This window comes from Aptenodytes patagonicus, chromosome 10 (genome assembly GCF_965638725.1).
Source record: "Aptenodytes patagonicus chromosome 10, bAptPat1.pri.cur, whole genome shotgun sequence".
Lineage (NCBI taxonomy): Eukaryota > Metazoa > Chordata > Aves > Sphenisciformes > Spheniscidae > Aptenodytes > Aptenodytes patagonicus.
Window position 1 is genome coordinate 19138615 of NC_134958.1, and position 20661 is coordinate 19159275.

The 20661-nt window shown below is 41.7% G+C and overlaps 1 protein-coding gene across 4 annotated transcripts in view; it reads right to left on the reverse strand.

The window, feature by feature from the left end:
• The window catches only part of RORA (RAR related orphan receptor A), a 377464-nt gene that overhangs the window by 61212 nt on the left and 295591 nt on the right, over positions 1-20661 (reverse strand). The window contains exon 1 of one of the 4 annotated variants that reach the window (XM_076348374.1): positions 4940-5007. The exons of the other annotated variants lie outside the window; for them this stretch is intronic. Coding sequence (XP_076204489.1) covers positions 4940-4970 — 31 coding nt within the window. The 5' untranslated portion in view covers positions 4971-5007. Of the gene's footprint in view, positions 1-4939; positions 5008-20661 lie in introns of those variants that run through there. 4 annotated transcript variants of the gene reach the window in all.

The following is a 20661-nucleotide window of genomic DNA, read 5'->3' on the forward strand; positions in this document are numbered from 1 at the left end:
TTAAAACCCCTTAAGGTTAAAATTGAGTGCTACATCATCCTAGGAAAAAAACCAAACATGGAAGGTTCTCTATAATGGGGAATGAGTAAAGAAATCAGTCTTTTTCATACATGTTGGGGAAGTACTCGATATAAAGAGGACTCAGTTCTTGACCGAGGTCTCTAGACACTACTCCCCAAACTAATAAATGCCAATACAAACATTCACCTCCCCACTGCAGAGCCAAGCTGCAAAGCTGCAGGCCATTACCCTGCATCACATGCTGAACCAGCTGCCACCTCCCCCTGACCCCCCACATCAGCTCACTGGATAAAACGTGATGACATTTCATATTTGTGCAGAGCCCACAGCCCAAACACCAGCAATGCTTAACTACCCACCTCTACAGCCTCACCCCTTCAGGAATTTTTTTTTTTTTTTAAAAAAGGGCACAGAAGTCCTTACATGGTGTCCACAGACCACTTCAGTTTTGCCCCAATTGTTCAGAATTATCCTAGAAGAATTATTTTTAAGATTGTATTGCCAGCCAGTTGGAACAGGCTCGCCATTTTAGGCAAGAGCTGTACATAAGTTTAGAGAGTTAGATCTAGTGAGATGTTCAGCACCTACAGTTTTCGCTGACTTAAACAGGATGTACAGATTCTCCATACTTGAAAGGAGTGTCCCCAACTGAGACTTGTACAGAGCATGCAACTGCCTTTGATTATCACAGAGTGAGACAAAGACAGATTTCCTCTTCTTTTACTTGCAAGTCTTGAGAGTCTTTCAAAGGGCCTGAAAAGTACATTTCAGCAATAAACCTCAAACCAATCTCACCCTGCGAATGCGATGCAACAAATGTCTTAGGTACAAGTAAGTCATTCACATCAGTCACATGAAATTAAAGCAGCAAGAAAACAGCCTCTCAGCTAGCAATTCCAAAGGCCAGATTCTGTTAATATTTAGTCAACAGAAGTTCTGTAGCAGGGTACTTGCTAAATCAGATTTAACTTTCAATAGTGCCACAGTGAAGGCAAATTTAAACATACTTCAATTTGTAAAGCAAGTTTTTTTTAAACCTATGGCAAGGTATTTTTCCATAGGCAGTTGTTTACTGGTGAAAAACAGAGTAATTACCAACGTGCTGGCAGGTTGCTGCCAAGATACGTGACAAAAAACACGTCAAAAGGTCAGGCTTGACAGACTCAGAAAAGCTCACCCACAGTAAGCAGTACTGCATAAATCCCCGGACAGACAGCCTCTGAGCAACCTGGCTCTGCTGAGTCCAGAGCGTGGAGGTCGCTGCAAGTAAAGCATGCTCCCTTCAGCGCTACAACCAAGCAGCAAGGGAAATCCTGCTTATCTGCCCGACCACAGTTTGGGTAGTCAGAAAAAATACAGTAAGATCCAAAAATCATATGCACTAATAAGAAAACCAACAGAATCTATTTCCTTAAATAGGTATTTTTAAATGATTGAATTTTCATTCAGAGACAGTATCAGTTGGAAAACTAGTTATACTTTCAATGATCCAAGCACAGACCCCCAAAGTGAAACAATTTTCCTTACAACCAAGTAGCAACTGATTCTACTCATCTGGTCTATCCTCCGCAAAACAGAAACAGATTCAACTGTGTTGATGTCTGTGCAGCTAAAGTCAGGATTAGTAGCTCAAATTCTACCTTAACAGTAAATACACCCAGGTAGAAAAAGCTTAGAAAATTTACATCTACTTTCCCATCAATGTCTATTTAGAAATATCCACGTGAAGGACAGTTTTACTATTGCTAGGTTTATTTTCATACTTTATAAACTCATCAGTAGACCGAACCCTTCTGTTCAGGACAGCTCCCACCAACACCGGGCCTGATTCACCCGTCTCTCTACAAAAATACCACACTTTTGACTCTAGCTCCCTCTGTCTTGGGCTCACCTCCACTTAAGTACTGGTATGACAACTGAATCCATGTTTCTACTCCAGCGCAGAGTATTTACCCACCAATTCATAGCACTTAGTGCTATTCTCCTTGAAGTCAACCTTGAAGCTTCTGCCAGTGAAGACTCTGGCAGGAGTAAGATCTGTACCAATGAATACGCTGGCGAAATTATCAAATTCCTTTGCAAACTTTTACTGGTAAGCACATAAAGTTGCACTCTCCCTTAAAGCTGTCCACAGGTTAACTAGCCTGCATATATGATAAACTAAGAACGCAAGGCTTCCTGAATCCTCTACGCAGACTCGCAACAGTTGATAAATAATTTTTAAGAGCCCATCAATCTACAAAATACTTACTCAGCCATTATGAACTTCGATGCTTCACCGCTGCCTATTTTCTTAGAAATAGATAGAAAAAAAACCTCTTTCCTCTCTGCTTGAAACCAGAAAGTTACATTTCTTATCACGCAGCCTGTCTTAAGGATATGTCCAGACTCTTCATTGGACTAGTCTGTTTTCCAGCTCTTGAAGCGTAGTAGCGCAGCTATCGATGTGCTGACAGCTGGCCAAAATCTTTACTCATTCAAACCTGTATATAGTCTGGAAGCCTGAGGACTTTTCAAAATGAAAGAAAGCACGTTTGCCAGAACATTATGTTGCATAAAAAATACAATGACTCGCAAATTTATTTCACGTGGTATCAATTTGGGCTACCTAAACAGCAATAGGAAAAGAATTAATACTCTTCTTTTTCACTTAAAAAAAAAAAAAAAAAATCCAATCTGGAAATCTGTAACATCCCATATTCTCCTGCAGACCGTAATTTTCTGCACTTTAACTTCAAAACTGTAGAAGATCAGAAGTGCCAAAAGATGTCATTACAGCACCGAGAATAAATAAAATATTCAATTCACCTACATGTTTTATGTTTTTCCCTTGTACCTTTGAGCTTATATAAAACTACATTCTCTATGCTACTGGTCTACTTGTCTCAAATCACAATATGGGATTGCAGATCCATTATTTCATAGCAGTCAGAGATTACTTTAAGACAAATGACAACACATTTCCTCCAGCTGAACCCTGTCCAGCAAATTAGAGAAAGGATAAGAAACCGAGAAAGTTTTTCAATACGCTAGAAAACTAAATAGTATGAAACATGAATGAAACGTATCATAGGAGTATTCTGTAAAAAGTACAAAGACCTAAGCATTTTCATAATAAAACCATTAGAAATTGAACTTGAAAACCCAAAAGCTGGGCTCCACCAAGATTTTACATCAGTGTGGAAATTCGTTTAAATGAAAATCCCAAGAGAGTAAAAAAAATATTTCAAAGTTGAATTGCTGAAAATCATCTGTCGGCTCTTTTACAACACACCTTAAGTCTCTATCCAGAAGCATACAAGGCAATCACACCCCCTGAATTTTTTTAATTTGTGTATTTTCTTTTTTTTTTTTTTAAATTTGTTTATGTGATTTCATGGTTCTAACAGGCTTGTGAGGAATATGCTGAAAAACTCTTATCAGAATACGTAGAATTCTAAGGGACTGCTAAAATATCCATGTAGTTCGCACTTAAAAAAAGCATTTTCTTTTGTTACAGATGCAAGTATTTGAATCAACCCAATTACGTTTTCTTGCCAAATACGTTCAGCATGGCTAATAATTAATGAATATAGTGCTTTTCTTTTCATTCACATAGGCTTCTCTCCAAGACGAAAAGGAAGCCTAGTAATTGAAAATTACCGTGCCTCAAACAGTATGCTGCTATTGGTACGCATTACCTACTGGTCTTGCAAAACGGGGGAAAAAAGGGAACAGTCTCTAAGTGAAACAGGATTCAATCTTCTTTTTCCAAATAATAATATTTTTTAAAAAGACAGACTTTAAAATATTTTCACGGATTTTGTAGGTAAAGGATACAGATTTGGCATTTTAGTAGAGACATTACATTCAAATGCCAACAGCGATACTCTTCAGATTACTATAAAAAATATCATATTTAAATACGATAGTTACCGGGTTTAGATTTAAAAAAACCCAAACTATCACTTTAAAAATGCTGCAACACAAAGTTCTACTGTGGACCTCATTTTATTAGGAAACAGGGCAGACTTAAAGCATACCTCTAAACTTTTGATTTCTCATCAAAAACTTCGTTTGACTCTCCTCAGTCTGACATTGCCCCTCATTAAGGACTCGGATCAGCAAGCAGAGAAAACTTCAAGTTAAAAAAAAAAATAAAAATCACTACGTAGCTCCAATTTTTCTTTTTATTCTAAAGCGTTTTAAAAACGAGCAGCTATCTCTTAAGATGGCATTTTAGTCCCCTCAGCTACCTACAGGATGCTGCACCTTCTTTTCCCCTTTGCTAGAGAGATTTTATGGTACGTATTTTCTGCAAGGGTTTGTAGAAAGATCAGACCGCTCGTCTCCGTTTTATGCGACTCCAACCACGTTAATCATAACCTCTCCTTCCGAAAAGCCATGTTAGCAGATAAGCTATCTCTTCCCCTCTAACTTGTACACGACAGTGTAAAGTGCAGCGGCTCCGCGGGGTTACCGCTCCGCTCCGCTCCTCTCCCTGCGCGGCGCGGCCGCCTACACCAAAACACCGCGGCAGCGCAGCAGCGGCAGTCCCGGGCGCTGCCCGGCACTCACGGGAAGGACTGAGCCGCCCCATCCCTCCGACAGCTCCTAAAAACCTCCCCCGGCTCCAAGGGCCGCCCGGCCGGGTCCCCGCACCGGCGGCGGCTCGCGAGGCGGACACCGGCAGCGCCGCCCCCCGGCCCGGGGCTCCCGCAGGCCGCCCGGGGGCGAGCGGGGCCGCCCCGCATCAGCGGGACGCCGAGCGCTGGCACCGGCGCGCGGAGAGGGGAGGCCGCGGAGCACTGTAACTCCAGCCAGTCCCGCGGCGACGCGGCCCCGGCTCCGCCGCTCCCGGGCCGGGCTCCCCCCTTCCCCGCAGCACGGCACGGCACGGCACAGGCACGGCGCGGCGGCTCCCGCGGGCTGCGCCTACCTTTCATCGCGGCGAGCACAAAACACATCATTTGTCAGGGGCGAAGCGGCGGGGAGCGAAGCGCGGCGGGCAGGGAGGCGGGGAGGGGAGGCGGGACGCGCGGGGCCCTCGGCGTGAACCGCCGCCGCCGCCTCAGCAGCAGCCGCCGCCGCCGCCGCCGCCTGCCAGCGGAGAGCCGCGCCGCGCCGCCATCCCCCGGCCCATATGAGGCTCCATGTGACCCGCTGACATCAAGCCAGCCCCGGCCCCCCGCCTTGTTTACACCGCTCGCTCCGTCCCCTCCCCTGCCGGCGCCGAGGGGCGGTGCGGGCGGCCTGTCACGGGGCGAGCCCAGCCCGGCGGCACCGCCCCCGCCGGCGCGGGGTTCCGCCGGCCGCCGCCTCGCCGCCCTCCTGCCCCCGCCCCGGGGCCTTTCGCTCCGCGGGAGCGCCGCGCCCGCCGTCAGCGGGGGCGCCCGCCGCGGCCCCGGGGAGGCGGCGGGCACCGCAGGTACCGCGCAGCCCCGGCTGCGGCCCGCGGGGCTCGCCGGAGCCGTCCGCGGGGGAACAGCCCCGCAACCCGCCCCGGGGCAGCCGGTGCCGGCCGCTTGGGAAACTGAGCGCGCAGTTACTGGGGTTTGGCTGAATGAATTAGAGGCGGACGGAATAGAGGGGCTGGGCTGTGGCGTCAGTCCTGGCAGCCGCGCGCGTAACGGAGCGGGCGATAACGATCATCGCTTCTGAAATACCCGACAGCACCATCCGCTTGCTTCCCTTCTTTTCCCGGTCACCTTTTCTTTTTTCTTCCCTCTGAAGGATTTGCAAGTGTTGTTTTAAGTAAAAAATAACCGTATTGAAGCTACATCTTGGCATAACACGACTATACACGTAACAGTGATTGACTTGATCAAGCAGAACAGCATTTACATTTTAAATCTGTCTGGTGATGGGTTCATATTCTCTTAGGATTTACTTGGAACATATGAAGCATTATACTACCGCTGGGGTTATGTTCATATACTCTATAGCATCAGCTGTCACCATACTGTCAGTTTGCGAGATGAAGTTTTGCATCATTGATGTACACATATCCATGCTACAAGAGGGATAGCGCAAGACTGAACACAGAAAAAAACCCTAACCTATTAAAAAAACCCCTGCTTTGGTGAAAACTGCATTAACAAAACCAGTATTTTCTTCCAATCCCTGTCTTAGCCACTGGAAGAGAGTGTCACAAAATATAAAACTGCAGAAAAGCATTGATGCATTACAAGGTATTTAATAGGGGACAGAATATAACATTTCAGAATAACAATCTGAATTACAAGCATTTAATGAAAATAAGGGAAAATAGAGAAACAGAAGCCAGAGGAAGCATCTTAAGATTTGAAACAAAGGCCTATATTTAGAAAGAGCCTTTAAGAGATGAGGACACTGAAACAGTCTGTTATTAAATGGCCCCTAATGGCTAATTCTCACCTATTTCTTTAATGAGTTCTTAATACAGTATGATATTATTTAAACATGATTAGAAGCTATCCAGGTGTACTTACCATTTATCAGTCTAGTCATTCAAGTCCCATTAATGCAAAATACTGTTTTAAATCTTCCTTATTTAAAAAAAATTCAAGAGCTAATCTGGTGCAGTAGTGTAAATTTAGCAGATATCTGGCATAAAGTTTCTGATCTGGGTTTGTTATCCTAACTTACATTAAGCCATTCCTACCAATAGCACTACATGTATAATGAGATACTGCTCAGAAAAGTTACAGCAGCAGATCTGGTCCCAGATGGGTTTGTGTTCATGGAGTTTTATCTGCAAGCACATGTTTTAAAGTTGCGACGTACTGAACAGAAACCTTCCAGGACAGCCTGGATTGAATCAAATACCACTAACAGTGCTGTGGAGAGCTCAGAACCTGGAAATGCTGCTTTTACACGTGGGCCAGCTGCTGCTGCTGCGGTATTTAGATGCAGTCAGAAAACCTGCAGCACGCACAAGAGAAAAGAATGATGTCTTAATATATTGTAATGTGGAGTTAGATCATTGCGAACGTTTCACTCTGACAGAGCAAGTAATGTCAGACCTATGGCTTGAAAAATGTCACAGTCCATTAGCACTAGTTGTCTTGTCAGACATTTAACCTTAAGGTACACAGCATTACATTATTCCTGATCTGTATTTGTTTCTGGTCCAACTGAAATGCAACTGGTAATCTGGAATGACATCTGATGTGCTAAATGGCTTCAATAATAAGCAGGCGACACAGATTTTGCATTCTTACAAATGCCTTACAACAGTTGCTTCATAAAATTATGGAAGATTGGTCATCAGACGTTTTAAGTGAGAAGAGCATACTTAAAATAGTCTATTATTTGTTATCAATATCCCATCTAGAGCCATCTGCTAACTGACTTCTGGATGTATAAACACATCCATTCGCACTTTAGTTTTCTGTCTCGGTTTGACCTCATTATGAAAATTCCATTCAAAATCCGTTTCCTCCCATTTTACCATACTATTGCAATACTGAAAGTCTCACTCGAGTTCAGACACCGTATCAATGACAACACAGACAAATGTGCCAGTCAAATAATACTTAGCTCAGTATTACAGTTTACTCGACACACAATTGCTCTCACTGGTTTGTACAGCAGGGTTTCATTTGACTTATACGAATGCTTCCTATTTTCCAGAAGCTTGTACTTATTGTGCTTGTTACTTAAGCATTTGGTAAATACCTGTAAAACACCGCAAGACTGCGTACTCTTCATAGGAGTGAGAAACTACACCTCAGGTTACATGCAATTCTTTCCTCGATTTCTGCGTCCAAAGACCTCCTGAAGGTGTCAAATCTATGTATTAATGGTTCAGACTAATTAGCGGCCTGCAAAGTAGACCCTGACCATGGTATGTGTTCATCCTTTGCATCCCCTTTTCTTCAGAAAAGACAGTAGTTGGTCCCAGGGGCACGGCTGGGCCTGCTACTCAACATTCAAGTCGCCATAGCTCCCTTTTCCAGGAGCACACACATCTCCCACTTACATACGTGCCCTCAAACGTGGGTGGTTCCAAAACTGCACTGCAGCTTGGCTGCAGCTCCAGAACGTGGCCATTTTGGCAAAATGGAAATTTGCATTTCAGACTCAGCGCTGGTGGGGAGCAGGCTGCCTGGCCCCCGCATGGGGCTGGCCTGCCGCCATCGGGGCGCAGCGCCCGGCTCCCACACGGCCATGACCCAACCGCGGCCGGCACGGGGCGCGCGGCTCCCGAGGAGGTGCGGTGTGCTCCTCCTTGTGGTAGACGACTCATGAAAGAGCTAGCACTGCGAGGGGGGCCAGGAGGATGCAAGACGCACTCCTGCCCTTTCACAACAGCTAAAAACGAGTCAAGGCAGTTGCACTCTCTCCTGCCTTTGATGTGCCAGTCCTGAGGCCCGCCACAACTGAGGGAAGCTGTGAGCACTAAGGGTCTGCTACGGCGTAAACTTGAACTCTAACCACACTCAAACATTCAGGAACTATAAATGTTAGATTGCTAGCTTAAAGATGTTAACATATTGTGTAACCTTATCAGGTATTGTTCTGTGTTGTATCGCTATAAAAGGTGTTCAACTTGCTAGCCTAACCACAAGCCTCCGCAACAATCGGAGGGAAACAACTGTTTCTAGCAACCTTTTCAACCTCTGCTAGGCAAAAAAAAAAAAAAAAAAAAAGTGTTAAATTGCTAACAGAGAAAGGGAAAACACCTATGATGGCTATTAGTGCTAGTAATCGGGGAACCGATATTTAATTGAGTATTCTAAGCACAGGACAGAAAACACTGAAAAGCTCTCCTTCTCCACCTCTTTTTAAACCTACTGAGCAAACTACTCCTAACTACTTGTTCAAAGACATCCCCAAACAGAAGTAGTTTAAATGCAACTAATTAAAGAAGGATGTTTGTGTCGTCCTAACTTGGAACGTGAGTGGAGAGCATTTCTGCAGACTGTTGGGTCATGTTTTGCATTCTTGCCTAAGTGAAGCTGCACGGTTCGGCTTAATTCAGGAAGAATTTTGAGACCTCCTTATCACTAAAATTTAAGATTTGAATAATAAATATGGGAGGTAGCCACCACCTTCCTTCCCTATATAGCATAGAGAAAAAAATGCACTTAAAAGAAGAAAATGTGTCATGTAATAACCCCCTGCCTGAAGGAGGTATAACCACACAGGGTTGTTATGAAGCTGAAGTTGTCAAACCACTATGAGGTACAGCATTTACCCACTGCTCTATCACTGTCACATACACAACTGCATGCAAATCCTCTTGCAGGGAAATGACTGCATGCTGCATTCTCTCATGGAGATGAAAACTTTACTTACCGGAAAAGAAATGCAATATAAAAACATTTCAATAAATCGTCCAGGGCCTCCATATTTTCAGTTTTAGCAGAGACAGCTTCTTCACTTTGTTAAAATGACCTAGAGCTAAGTTTTCCACATATATTTTTTTGCTTTAAAAAAAAAAAGGGCTTAGACTGTCAGTAAAAATTTACATAATCATGCATAGTTTTAATTGTTTTTCTGAAGTTTTCATACACTTTTAGCAAAATAAGTTCTTTAAAATGTTTAGGAAATTTTGTGTTGATTCAAATAGATAGCAGTAACATTTAGAAAGGTTCAAGTATTTTTCAGTACTTCAAACACCTATAGAAAATTCATTCCTTATCAACATTTAAATAGCTCCTCTATTTAAAGGAGCTAAACCCTGCCCAGAGAAGATGACAGCAGCTAGCTGGCAAATGGGAAAAAGCAGGTGATACTGAAAGTGAAGCCTTTCTCCAATTGCAACACAATGACATATCCTAACGTCAGGTGAAGTGTTCAGCTCCCAGCTCATATTAGGGATGCAGCTCTAGATGCAACAAGAGTTTAAAACACACAAGTTCCAAGCGTTGGAAAGCTGTGCTGTTGCCTTTTTGGCTTCTTACACACCAATAATCATATGTGAAACCACGCAGGTGCAGCAGTCACAACAGGCTTGTTTACCAAATACAACCAAAACAAAGGGTAGGAAAACTGCAGCTCTAAATAATCTTTAAAATACAAATCACAATTCTGTCCACCTTATTGACAATCACTTTTTAAGGGGTTTCTAATTGGTATATGCAACACCCACAAAAAGAAAATTATTGTTCCCTAACACATTTCCCCCTCTAGATTTAGTGGTGTTTTAATCCTCATTTATTTCTAGCCCTCCAAGTAGCACACTGTCAAAGATGAATCTAACTGAGGTTGTCCTCATTAAGTTGCCTCGTTTTCATCTATTTAAAACTGCTACTATGCTGACCCTGCAATCATACCATTTTGCTTCAGACAAAATACCTTCCTAAATTCTTGCTGAGGAGGTGTGCTTTTGTGCAGCATGGGCCTGCAGCTATACATCTTAATCAAGCCATTTTATAAACTACCCCACAACTTCCAATTAAGTACATTGCTATCCACAACTGTTGAACTAGTTGCTGTGCTTTGCCAAACAGCTGCTACAGTTCTGCACCTGGTGAACTGAAGTACGAGTTGACAAAATGTTTTGGGGTTCGTCTGGATGAAAGGTAAGTCCAAAGTCATTATTATCAGCTAGGTATGCTGTTGGTAGTAAGAGATTTTCAAGATCGAGTCAACTGGATTGTCACCCAGTTTCCTCTGACCTTGAAATCCCTTGAAAGGATATAATATTTGCTGCTTTTCAAAATGTAAGGTAAAAGCAGTACACTTTGGAATTAAAATGATTAGAAAGATGAGATTACGGCCAATTAATCATCTGCCACCAACTGCAAGTGGGTCCATGAAAAGATTACAAGGTTCTCAAGAAATAGATCAAACTGGACTTAGTAGCATCCCTCTTTTCTCTACACCGAAAATGGGGTTATGAAGTGACTAGTATTGGATTACTGATCACACTGCCACTGCTGAGTCCCTGTTTGATCTCGGAGAGATTCTCGTCTATACAGTTTTGAAGTTGTCTTAGATCACATTATCAAATCTTTCTACAATGTCCTAACATTAATGCTGCCAAAAAGCAGGAATTTTTTGAAAGCTGTTAGAGCTCTCTTTTTCATGCATAATCTTACCTGGCTATTTTTGGCCAGCGTTGCTTGCCAAAAACTGCAGCTGGGTATTGTTCACAGTATATCCCTTTTGGTGGGGAAAAGTCAATGGATGGTCTAAAACGTACTGTTGAGATGACTGTCAGTAGCACAAAGAACAGCAAGATACTGGTTATCCTCAAAGAAGCAATTGTTAGACCCTTGTTTAAGGATCGTCATCATATAATCATTTTTTTGCATAAACAGGCTCTCCAAAGAACCGTCTTTCCCTGTAAACCTACTCAGAGAATCACGTTGGTTGTAGTGAAACATCTTCAACATATTTTGGAATCTTCGAAAGTCCTTTTGCTCCTTATCAGCTTGATGTTCGGGCTTCAGTAGCGTAGAAACAGCCCTTGTGAAGTTGCTCAGTTAACAACTGAACATCCTGCTGGTGACAAATGAAAACAAATGCCTAGATGCAGAGATACTGGCTGTCAACTGTACAGGTGCTGGTGCCTTTCGGAGGCCTGCCGAGAGCAGACAGAACTGTGTAAGCACTTTGGTCCCGTTCTGAAAAATACCTTAGTAGTATTGGAAAGGTTTTTACTTGTCTAGAAAGCCTTTGGCCTGTACCATTTTTAGTCAGTTTTATGGGCAACAACTGGGTTTCACAAAGTATTAGGTCCAGTTCCCAAAATTTAATGCATACAGTCATTTGCAGAAGAATTGCAATGCTTGCAGGGATGCCCTGTTTGCATGCATTCCCACAGGAAAGGAAAATGAGAACTGGTAAGAACGCTCCAAGCCTCCTTGCTTCCCCCAGCAAATTTATGACTGACCTGACCACTGCTTTCAGGTCTTCAGCCAGTTACATATCAGGGATAAGTAACAGTTTTTTTCCTGAGGCACACTGATCAAATGGTGGTGTTCTGTTTCTTTAATCCTTGGGTTTCTCTTTCTGCCCTCTTTTGAACCATCAGGGATGGCCAAGGCGGGAGAAAGGGTAGTAGTGAGCCGTGCATGAGATGAAGCAAGAGAGATTTCTTTCTCAGAATCTTCCTCACAAATGCGTCTGGCCAGGTGCAGCATCAGGAAGGAACCTCGTGGTTTTCCGGCCGATTCCTGACGAATGGTTCAACAGTCAAGATGATATGGGCATATCCCAGGAGATCCTTTGCCACTCCATGTGCCTAGGGCATTAATAGCACTTTAGCCTCTTTTCTTTCCTCTCTGCTTATGGCACATGCTCTAATCTGTTGACAAACAGAATGCTTCAACTATGCTTAAGAATAACCAGAGAAATGTAATAGTCTGCAGTCTACGGCCAGCCAAACAAAATTGTCCCTTCTGCCTATAAACTCTGGAAACTATGTCTAAGTCATAGTTGCCAGAGAACAATTGGGGTAGTCTCACGTACAGAGCTAAGGCATAAGGATGAGGATGCTTCGTGTATTGAATTTGCCCTATACCTACTTCCAGATTGAGCAAAATTAACCTGAGCGAAACTGTAAGTATGCCAACATTTAAATTGTTTCAGGTCATGCCCAGTGTCAAAACTCCCTCTTAGGCTATGCAAGACCAGCAGGCAAGTTTTCCCTATTTTCAAGAATGTGATTAAGATTAAGAATGCGAGCTTTAGTGGGACAAATAAGCTGTGCTGGGCATTCAGAGAACTAATATGGAAATTATTTTTCTTTCATGAAAAATAGAAGCATCTGTCCAGTCAAGCAAACCAAGCAATGATTCTGCGTTATGAAATACTCTTTTTATAACTATTGACGTTTCAGTCAGTAGTGCCACATGTCAATAGCGGTTTTACTGCTCACATTTAAAGTACAGCTTTCAGGACAGGATTCATCTAAGTTGACATTGTCTGATCAACAGCGTATTTCCTGCTCCTGTGAGCACAGACATTATTTATACAGCTTGGCACTAGAGAGTATTTGTGCTGTTATGAGAAAAACTTTAAGATCTGGCACGTTTTCTATGTCTCAATGCAAAATACAAGCTTAGAACCACACATGCTTTCTAAGACAACTGAAATTCCACGTTAGGCCTCTCTCCAGAATTAGTCTTCAAGCCACAGCTTACATGGGCTTCTAAGCCCATCTGACTCCCTCTTTTCCAGCACAGTACTTAACAGACAAGTCTTAAATACTGTGCGTATCACATTTTCTCCAGTTCCTCCTCAGATTAATAGTGAACTCCAGAACAGAAATACTGGCAAGTCTAGCATACCCTCTGACCATGTACTAGTAGGTCACTGTTAATGTCTCCCATTTCTCACTTCTTGGTATTCCGATGGTAGCTGGCAAACTGTTTTTTTTACAGATCAAATGCTATTGTTCTAATGAAACTTAAGAGCCACTCCAGCAGCCTTCACTCCAGATGTCCTCCCCCACGGCACCATTACATTCTTAAAATTATCAAAGAAAATTCATTACTTCTGATGCTGTTAGTGAAAAATAAATGGCAGCTGATTATGGCTTTTAAGGCTTCAACTGTAAGGATAACATAAACTTTAATGATCTATTTTCAAAAGTCAATACAGCCTCAACTACTGTACTTCAAACAAACAAAACACTGCATACCTACTTAGAGTGATAAATAAACGATGATACGGTTCCTGGGCATGAAATCCATACAGATACTTCCTTTGCATAATTCTGATTATCAGACATGATAAAGTGACACTGTTGAAGGATATTAGACTTTAGTAGAAGCAAAATAAGAAGATGATTCACTCACAAAGGAAGATAATTATTTGAAAGCATTGTTTTACTAATAATCACCAGGTTCAGAGGAGAACACCTGCACAGTACCATCTTTTACTTTAAAAGGGGGGAGAGCAGTATTCTAAGCTGATGAATTTGATTACAAAGCAGAGCATATAGGACAGACCACCTATAGGGAATGATGTATTGCTTCATACAAAACCTGGTTTTATAACCTGCATTTGTATTAATTTAGCTCGAGACAGCATTTTTTCATCCTATTTAGAAAGCAAAACAGGTAAAGGATTTCGAAACCTTCTCATTTTCTATCTTAGTAATTTAATCTGAGCTACTACCACTTGCTTGATAAGAATAATTTTAAACTCATAATTTAAAACTCATTAGCATACACCCATCTTACAGAAAAGAATCCGCCAAGCATTTTTCACATAGGCACATCATTTCTGATTATTTCAATTCAATTTTAAAGGATCTTTGACAGGGCTACTGAAAGGCTTGTCAAAGAACAGGGAAACATTATGACATTCTTTCCCCATATCCCTTTCCAGAGCATGAAATATGAGGGACATTTCTAATAGAATCAAGGCTAATTTAAGACACCGTTAATCTTTACTTTAAGGCTGCTATAGCTGGGGAGGTTACCTTTAGCACGTGGCAGCTGTTCTTCAGCGCACATCTGTAGTCAGGTTCTCACATCTACCCTGGTTATTAAAACACAAACTTCTTGACTCCAAAGCAAATGTATTGCAAGCGTGTACTTTACAAGCTACAATGAGCAGAGACACCTGAATTTCAATACTGGTTGTTGGGGTTTTTTTAAGTGTCCAGTAATTTAAAAAGTTATCTGCTGCTTTTAATCATTCTATTCATTTATAGCTGAAGGACAAAGAGTATTGTTTTTTACTGACTGGAAACTGCTTCCCCAAAATAGTATCTTTGCTATTTTAGGAGAGTCATTTATCTGCTCTCTAGCATGAACAACTGAAATGGATTTGTATTTTGAGTTGAAGTGCATCATCAGAGCTGTTATACTTTACAGCTGTTCATCAAGCCTATTACAATTACACAATCCACAAAAGTTGCATGATAGCTACAGGTAAGATACACTGCATATAGCAGGCCAAACCTTGCCTCACGTACACATCTGAGCAGTCCTGCTGAAACCAATGGGGTCGCTCACACTTTTGGGGCAAACAGCACTGATCCAGTATGTTGGAGCACTGCTCTTCTGTGGACTGCATATAAAAGAACCAGGTGTTCTGAAATACCTGGGACAGATGAGTAATTGTCAAGTGAAACTGAGAGGTGCATGAGCTGGGGTATGAAACAATGAAAAATGAGATACATGCCAAAGAACAAAAAAACTTGAGAAAATAATTACTAAAAGAAATAGGAGGTATATCAATAAAAAGTGAAGATGAAAAAGACTGTACAGGATCAAGGTATGTTAAGTTTCTCTATGTCATCAGCAGAATTGTAGCAGCGAGAAGAACCCCTACAATTCACTGATCAAAGACAAAGTGACAGACTGCCCACTGCTGAGGTAAAGCCAGATGAGGGATAGAAACGAGCTCTTGTGCAGATGACTAAATGGCTGCAACGTACTGAATGAACAGATGACACCATTTTTTAACAAATCTGAGATCAATGGAAGCTGGATCACTTCTAATAGAAGAACTGAAGAAAACTTCAAAAGGAGGTGAAGAAGAACTGAAGTTCAGAGATATTTATGAGATCCGCACCAAAATGCTGAGGGAGGAAGCCTCTGAAGCACTGCTAAAGATAATACAATACAAAATGAACAGAAATTGCTATCAAATAGGAGGAGAACTACCAATGTGAAATTGCTAAGGTAGGGCAACTTGACTCTCCTCAATATCTATGATACATCTGCTGTATTTCCATCCAGTATTGAAGTGAAAAGGAGACAAGTAGCAAATGGGAGCTGGCGCTAACAGAACGTTGAAAGCTCTGTACTCAAAATCAAGCATACTACAGGAATGCTCACCAATGCACAGGACAGAAGAGACATTTCCAAAAACTAGCAAGTATATGCAGTTGCCCTCAAAGTTAGGAACATAGTGCCTGTGGTAAAGACAGTCTGCTAACATTCTGCAGTATGCTGTAGATCCAATAGCAAGGGTCCCCAAACCTTACTGCTAGGGCCAGCCTATTAAGTGACGGTAACTATATTTGATTTTGGAACTGGGCATTTTTCCACAATACGAGGAGGGAAAAACTGAGGTAATTCTGGGTCCTCAGTATCATTGCATGCTTACACAGTCGGGGTCTTGAAGCCCCCTGGGAAAAGGAGAGAAATTACACGTATGAACTAGCCTCTAGAAACTCCTAAAGAGTAACCGCTCCTGCGGATTGAGTGCCATGTGTTCCTTAGGGCTGCAAGCCACTTTGTTCAGAAGGCATGATCTCCTTGAAACACCCTCCGAGGGGAGCCCCATGGACACTCCCAACCCACAGCAAGTTTTCAGATGTGCCTTGACCTGTTACAGGAAAGATACACCATTCCAAAGCCCTAGACGTTTTACTTCTTTCTACCTAACCTTGCCTCCTCTTTTATTTCATCTATATAGATATTCGCCTTGCCATACGGCATTCAAAGCTACACAAAAGCATTTATTCTATCTTAGACTTCTTTTCTATTTAAGGTTGGTACTCTGCAAAGAGCAATATGCATAGTTTCATAAGGGGAAATGAGTGCGTTATTTTTGCCTTCACAAGCTCTAGCCCTTCCTCTTTAGTTGTCTAGTGATCCCAAACTGAAAACATGCCAAAACATTGCAATATAAATGCTTCATTGGTTTTGTCAACCAAATAAGAAAACAAGTGTTTTCAAGCAATCATTATGTTTAAATTAAGCCTGCAAAACATTTAACAGTATTAAGAAGGAATACACTGAATTTTTGTATGATGAAATTGAAAGGAAAAAATTATAAAGCCTATTAAAAAAGACCCAGATTCCCTGACACAAGAACTAAATCTCAAATCTGGCCCCAAAAATCCACGCAGGATCGGTAGTCTACCTGTATGAAAGAGGCAGCACCTGGGGTTCACACTGGGGTTTCAGCTGGCAGGGTAACAGTAGGCAGGTCTGTCATTTTCCTAAGTGAAAAAGATGCTATCTTTGTCAGGAGAAAATTGGAGTATGTTTCGTACTGCTATACCAAATCCTCAGGTCTGATATAACTTTAGAGGTGTATCACAAATACTTTGTAAGCACTGATGACCCTACAAGCAAGGGCAAAAATCACTGTTTGTAGAGGTCTTATATCAGGTGAAAACTTTCAGGCAGTTCGTTACATATATGTCTCCTTCTTTAAAGGCTCAAATACTTGTTTTCACTACTTGCAGTGCTGATTCAAGTTATTTCACACCCAGCTGTCTAGCTCCTTTTTGCTTTCATTTTCTCATGAAAATAGAAGGGCAACCCAAGGAAGCACCAGCTTGGCATTAGTTGGTCCTACCAATATCATGGTAATGTCTCAGTTTGTATTTATTTCATGTACCATGATACTGAGTAAGATACTATCATCCAAAATTATGAGATAATGTTCTGCCACATTTCATGTGCTTGTTGCTGGAGATGTGACAGATTACTGATGTGATCCAAAATCCAGCAAAGACATAAAACAAACTTAGACACTGATAGCATGAGCAGCTGAATGCCTGTATGCTTCTCACTCTGGTAAGTAAGGTGGAAAAATCTCACTAGAGATAGGCCTAATTGTTTTCCAAACTGATGAAGATAAAGAAATAAATAGGAAAGGACTGGCAAAGGCAACACAATACTACCAACGGTGTACAGCGGGTTTACAAAAGTTAGGATTAGGGATACAGTAATACTGCAGTATCCTGGTGTTTACAGTACTATTATAAAAAATCAAGCCAAACGCAACTAGGTCACATTTGAAAGCATTATCTTGCCTCTTTAAAGGATATTACTAGTTTACTTCCAGGTTATTATTTTTTCCCTTATCACTAAGGCCAATCAATATTAGCATGGATATTATTATTCCTTTATGGCAATTCTGAGTTTTGCTACAGGGGACTAGTGGGAGTGGTGCGTTGTAGTTCCTCCCATTAGTAGTAGGCAATGTTGCGCATATGTGCTGCAGGATGTGATACTGTACTGCCCGCACAGCACTCCTGCTTGTGCATGTCAGCTACATTCCTCTGAGAGCTGTGTTTGTAGCTGCGGGGTTTGCAGGGAAGCGATGTTCAAGATCACTACTCAAAAGGCACATGCACAAATGAGGGACAGGGTTGTCACTGACAATGCCTTATTTCTTCAGGCCTCCCACTAACTGAGTTACTCTTTCTAAACTGGGGTTACTGGGTTAGGGGAGTTTTCCTCCGTATCTGTGAAACCAATCCCATGCTGGCTGTCTAATGGTTCACATTTAGGTTAGATAGACAGGAATGAAGGTGTCCCTGAATGAGTGTAGTGTGCACATCTTCCCCTCTCTAATTCTGATAACAAATGTGGCGGTGTCTTGACAAAACAGGAAGCTTTTCAAAATTAAAAGAGGCAACACAGAGAAGACAAAAGTTTCACATCACATCATTCCAGAAAGTTTGGAAAACATTGTTTTTTTGAACAGTAAATATTTCCTGATCCTTTCTCCTGGTTTCTAGACTGTGTGGCTAAATATGGACCCTCATTTGCTGTCTCAGTAAGCATATTTTGTTCAAATATAAGTGTGATGAAATAGTTTGAGGACTAAGACTTGAGATCAGAAACTCAGCAATGGGGCTTACAATGTGTTTCACAAGGTGTCAGATGGCCTGTAATGGAACATTTGGAGTAGAATTCAAATGTACTTGAGGTTGTAAGAGTTATTCAACAGTGAGTTAATGAGAGCACTCCTTTATAAAATGAAGGACTACAGAGTGCTTTTATTGAACCATAGCTTTTTTAAAAAGCATTTACTATGGAAACCAAGTTCTGTGAAAAGATCCAGAATACAAGGGAAACCACAGGTATGGTGTCTGAACCAGCTTTCTGACCAGGGAAACAAGAATTTTAAAGCCTGGTGGTAGGGGGTGATTGGATAGGAAGATAAAAATCCCTGTTCAACAAAGCAATGTCTGATATCCTATCTTGAAGACTGCAGTTTTTAGTGATAAAGAGCAAGCTGTTACACTCCTCCTCTACATGCATTTCCCTGGCTTGAGAAAATTTCATTAAAGCGGACTTTTGAAAAGACTTAGCCATTTATAGTGGTTTTTCACTCATCATAGGCAATTGTAAGCTCTACTGATCATTTGCCTAGCTGACCTCTCTATAGAGAAGTGCTGGAAACAACATTATAAAGACTAAAAAAATCACGTTCACCTAGAAATGTCTGGATCAGCCATTGGACACGGAAAGTAGAAACTCTGCTGTGAAGTGGTACAGACCTGGTGCAAGCTCAGGAAATGATCACAAAGCAAGAAGCCTTTCACCTCTGAGAAACCAAAACTTACAGATAAAACTCCCATGTTCTACCCAATCTTTCAAATCCTGGTACATCAGAATATGGATACATGAGCTCTCACTAACTAAGCACTCCACTCCTCAGCTAACAACACTGTTTATATATCTGAAATGTGCTTCCGTGTGCACACCTGGAAGGTGTTAGTTTCCTTTATTCTCTGTATTTGCAAAAACAGCTTCATGCAAAAGGTTCAATAGTTACAAGGTTACAAAAGTGCACTACCCATAAGTACGGTGTTAAAATAAGCCTTTTACAAAGAAGAAGGAGGAAAAAAAAAAGCCCACTTAAGAAAAGTGATCTATTGGGTTTGTTCACCAGAACTAGACAGAAAGCAAAAGAAAATCTATGCTGCTTTGCAACTTCTTGTCAACCAGGTGAATTGAAAATGTGCTGAGCTACACATTTCAGTATTATATGCCCACACCCAAAGGATGCACAGGGAGTGGAGATGAACAGAACTACATGTTCCTTCTTCAAATTGCACCTATTATCTAATATACCAGTAGAAACATTTCCCACAATAATAATATGCATACGCCTCAAAAGCTGTTTATTTGGCAACCTTGATGTATACTTCATTAAAGTATTAACTGGCATATCACCCTACTAGCTTATTGCATTGATTTAGGGGAAAAAAAAAAAAAACCAAAACAGCAGAGCCATCTTTTGTCCACATTGTAAGCACAGCAAAAAAGAAGCACAGACTGGCATTTTCTTGATGAATTTACGCAGCTTTAGAACCACAGACTGTTTACACGGATGACACAGACTAAAGTGTTTGTCCTGTTAAGTGAAGACAGCTGGATTCTATTCTACCAAGAACATCAATCAATAGAGCTGCCAACTAAATTCAAATGAAGAAGAAACCAGTTATCGTTGAAACCAGCAAAAGTCAAAGGAAAGGCAGAACTGGATGTAACTAGACCACAGATCAAGTTAAAAAAAGAATCAGAATGACTTTCAAATTGAATGAATTAAATGTGGAACTTAGGAAAACAAAAATGTTGCACTTTGAGTTGTCAAAGAGAATAATGGCTCCTTCAGTAACATTAGTAATTCTTTCCCACCTTCACTAGGCCAGGAAAAAGTAAATGGTACCTTTTGGATGGCCGTTTTGTACCTGATATTACTGCAAACCAAGCCTGCAAGCTGTCCACGTAGTTCAGAAACCACTTCCTCTTGCGTATGATTTGCAGGAGACTTCATCGTGCACTCAGAAGCAGTTATTTCAGATTACATCTAAAACAAGCTGCACCACAGGCCTAAAACTTTGGGTGTTCAGTTCTTCACCTGGACATTCTGGAGGAGGGCTCTCATGCATTTGGCAAGTAGTACCGATAATTACATGCTAGTTTTCCTACCCTAACAAAGAACTGCCCAAAACACTTAGGGGCAAACTGTTTTGGAAAGAGCCATGCCATGGGAGCATATAAAGCATTATGT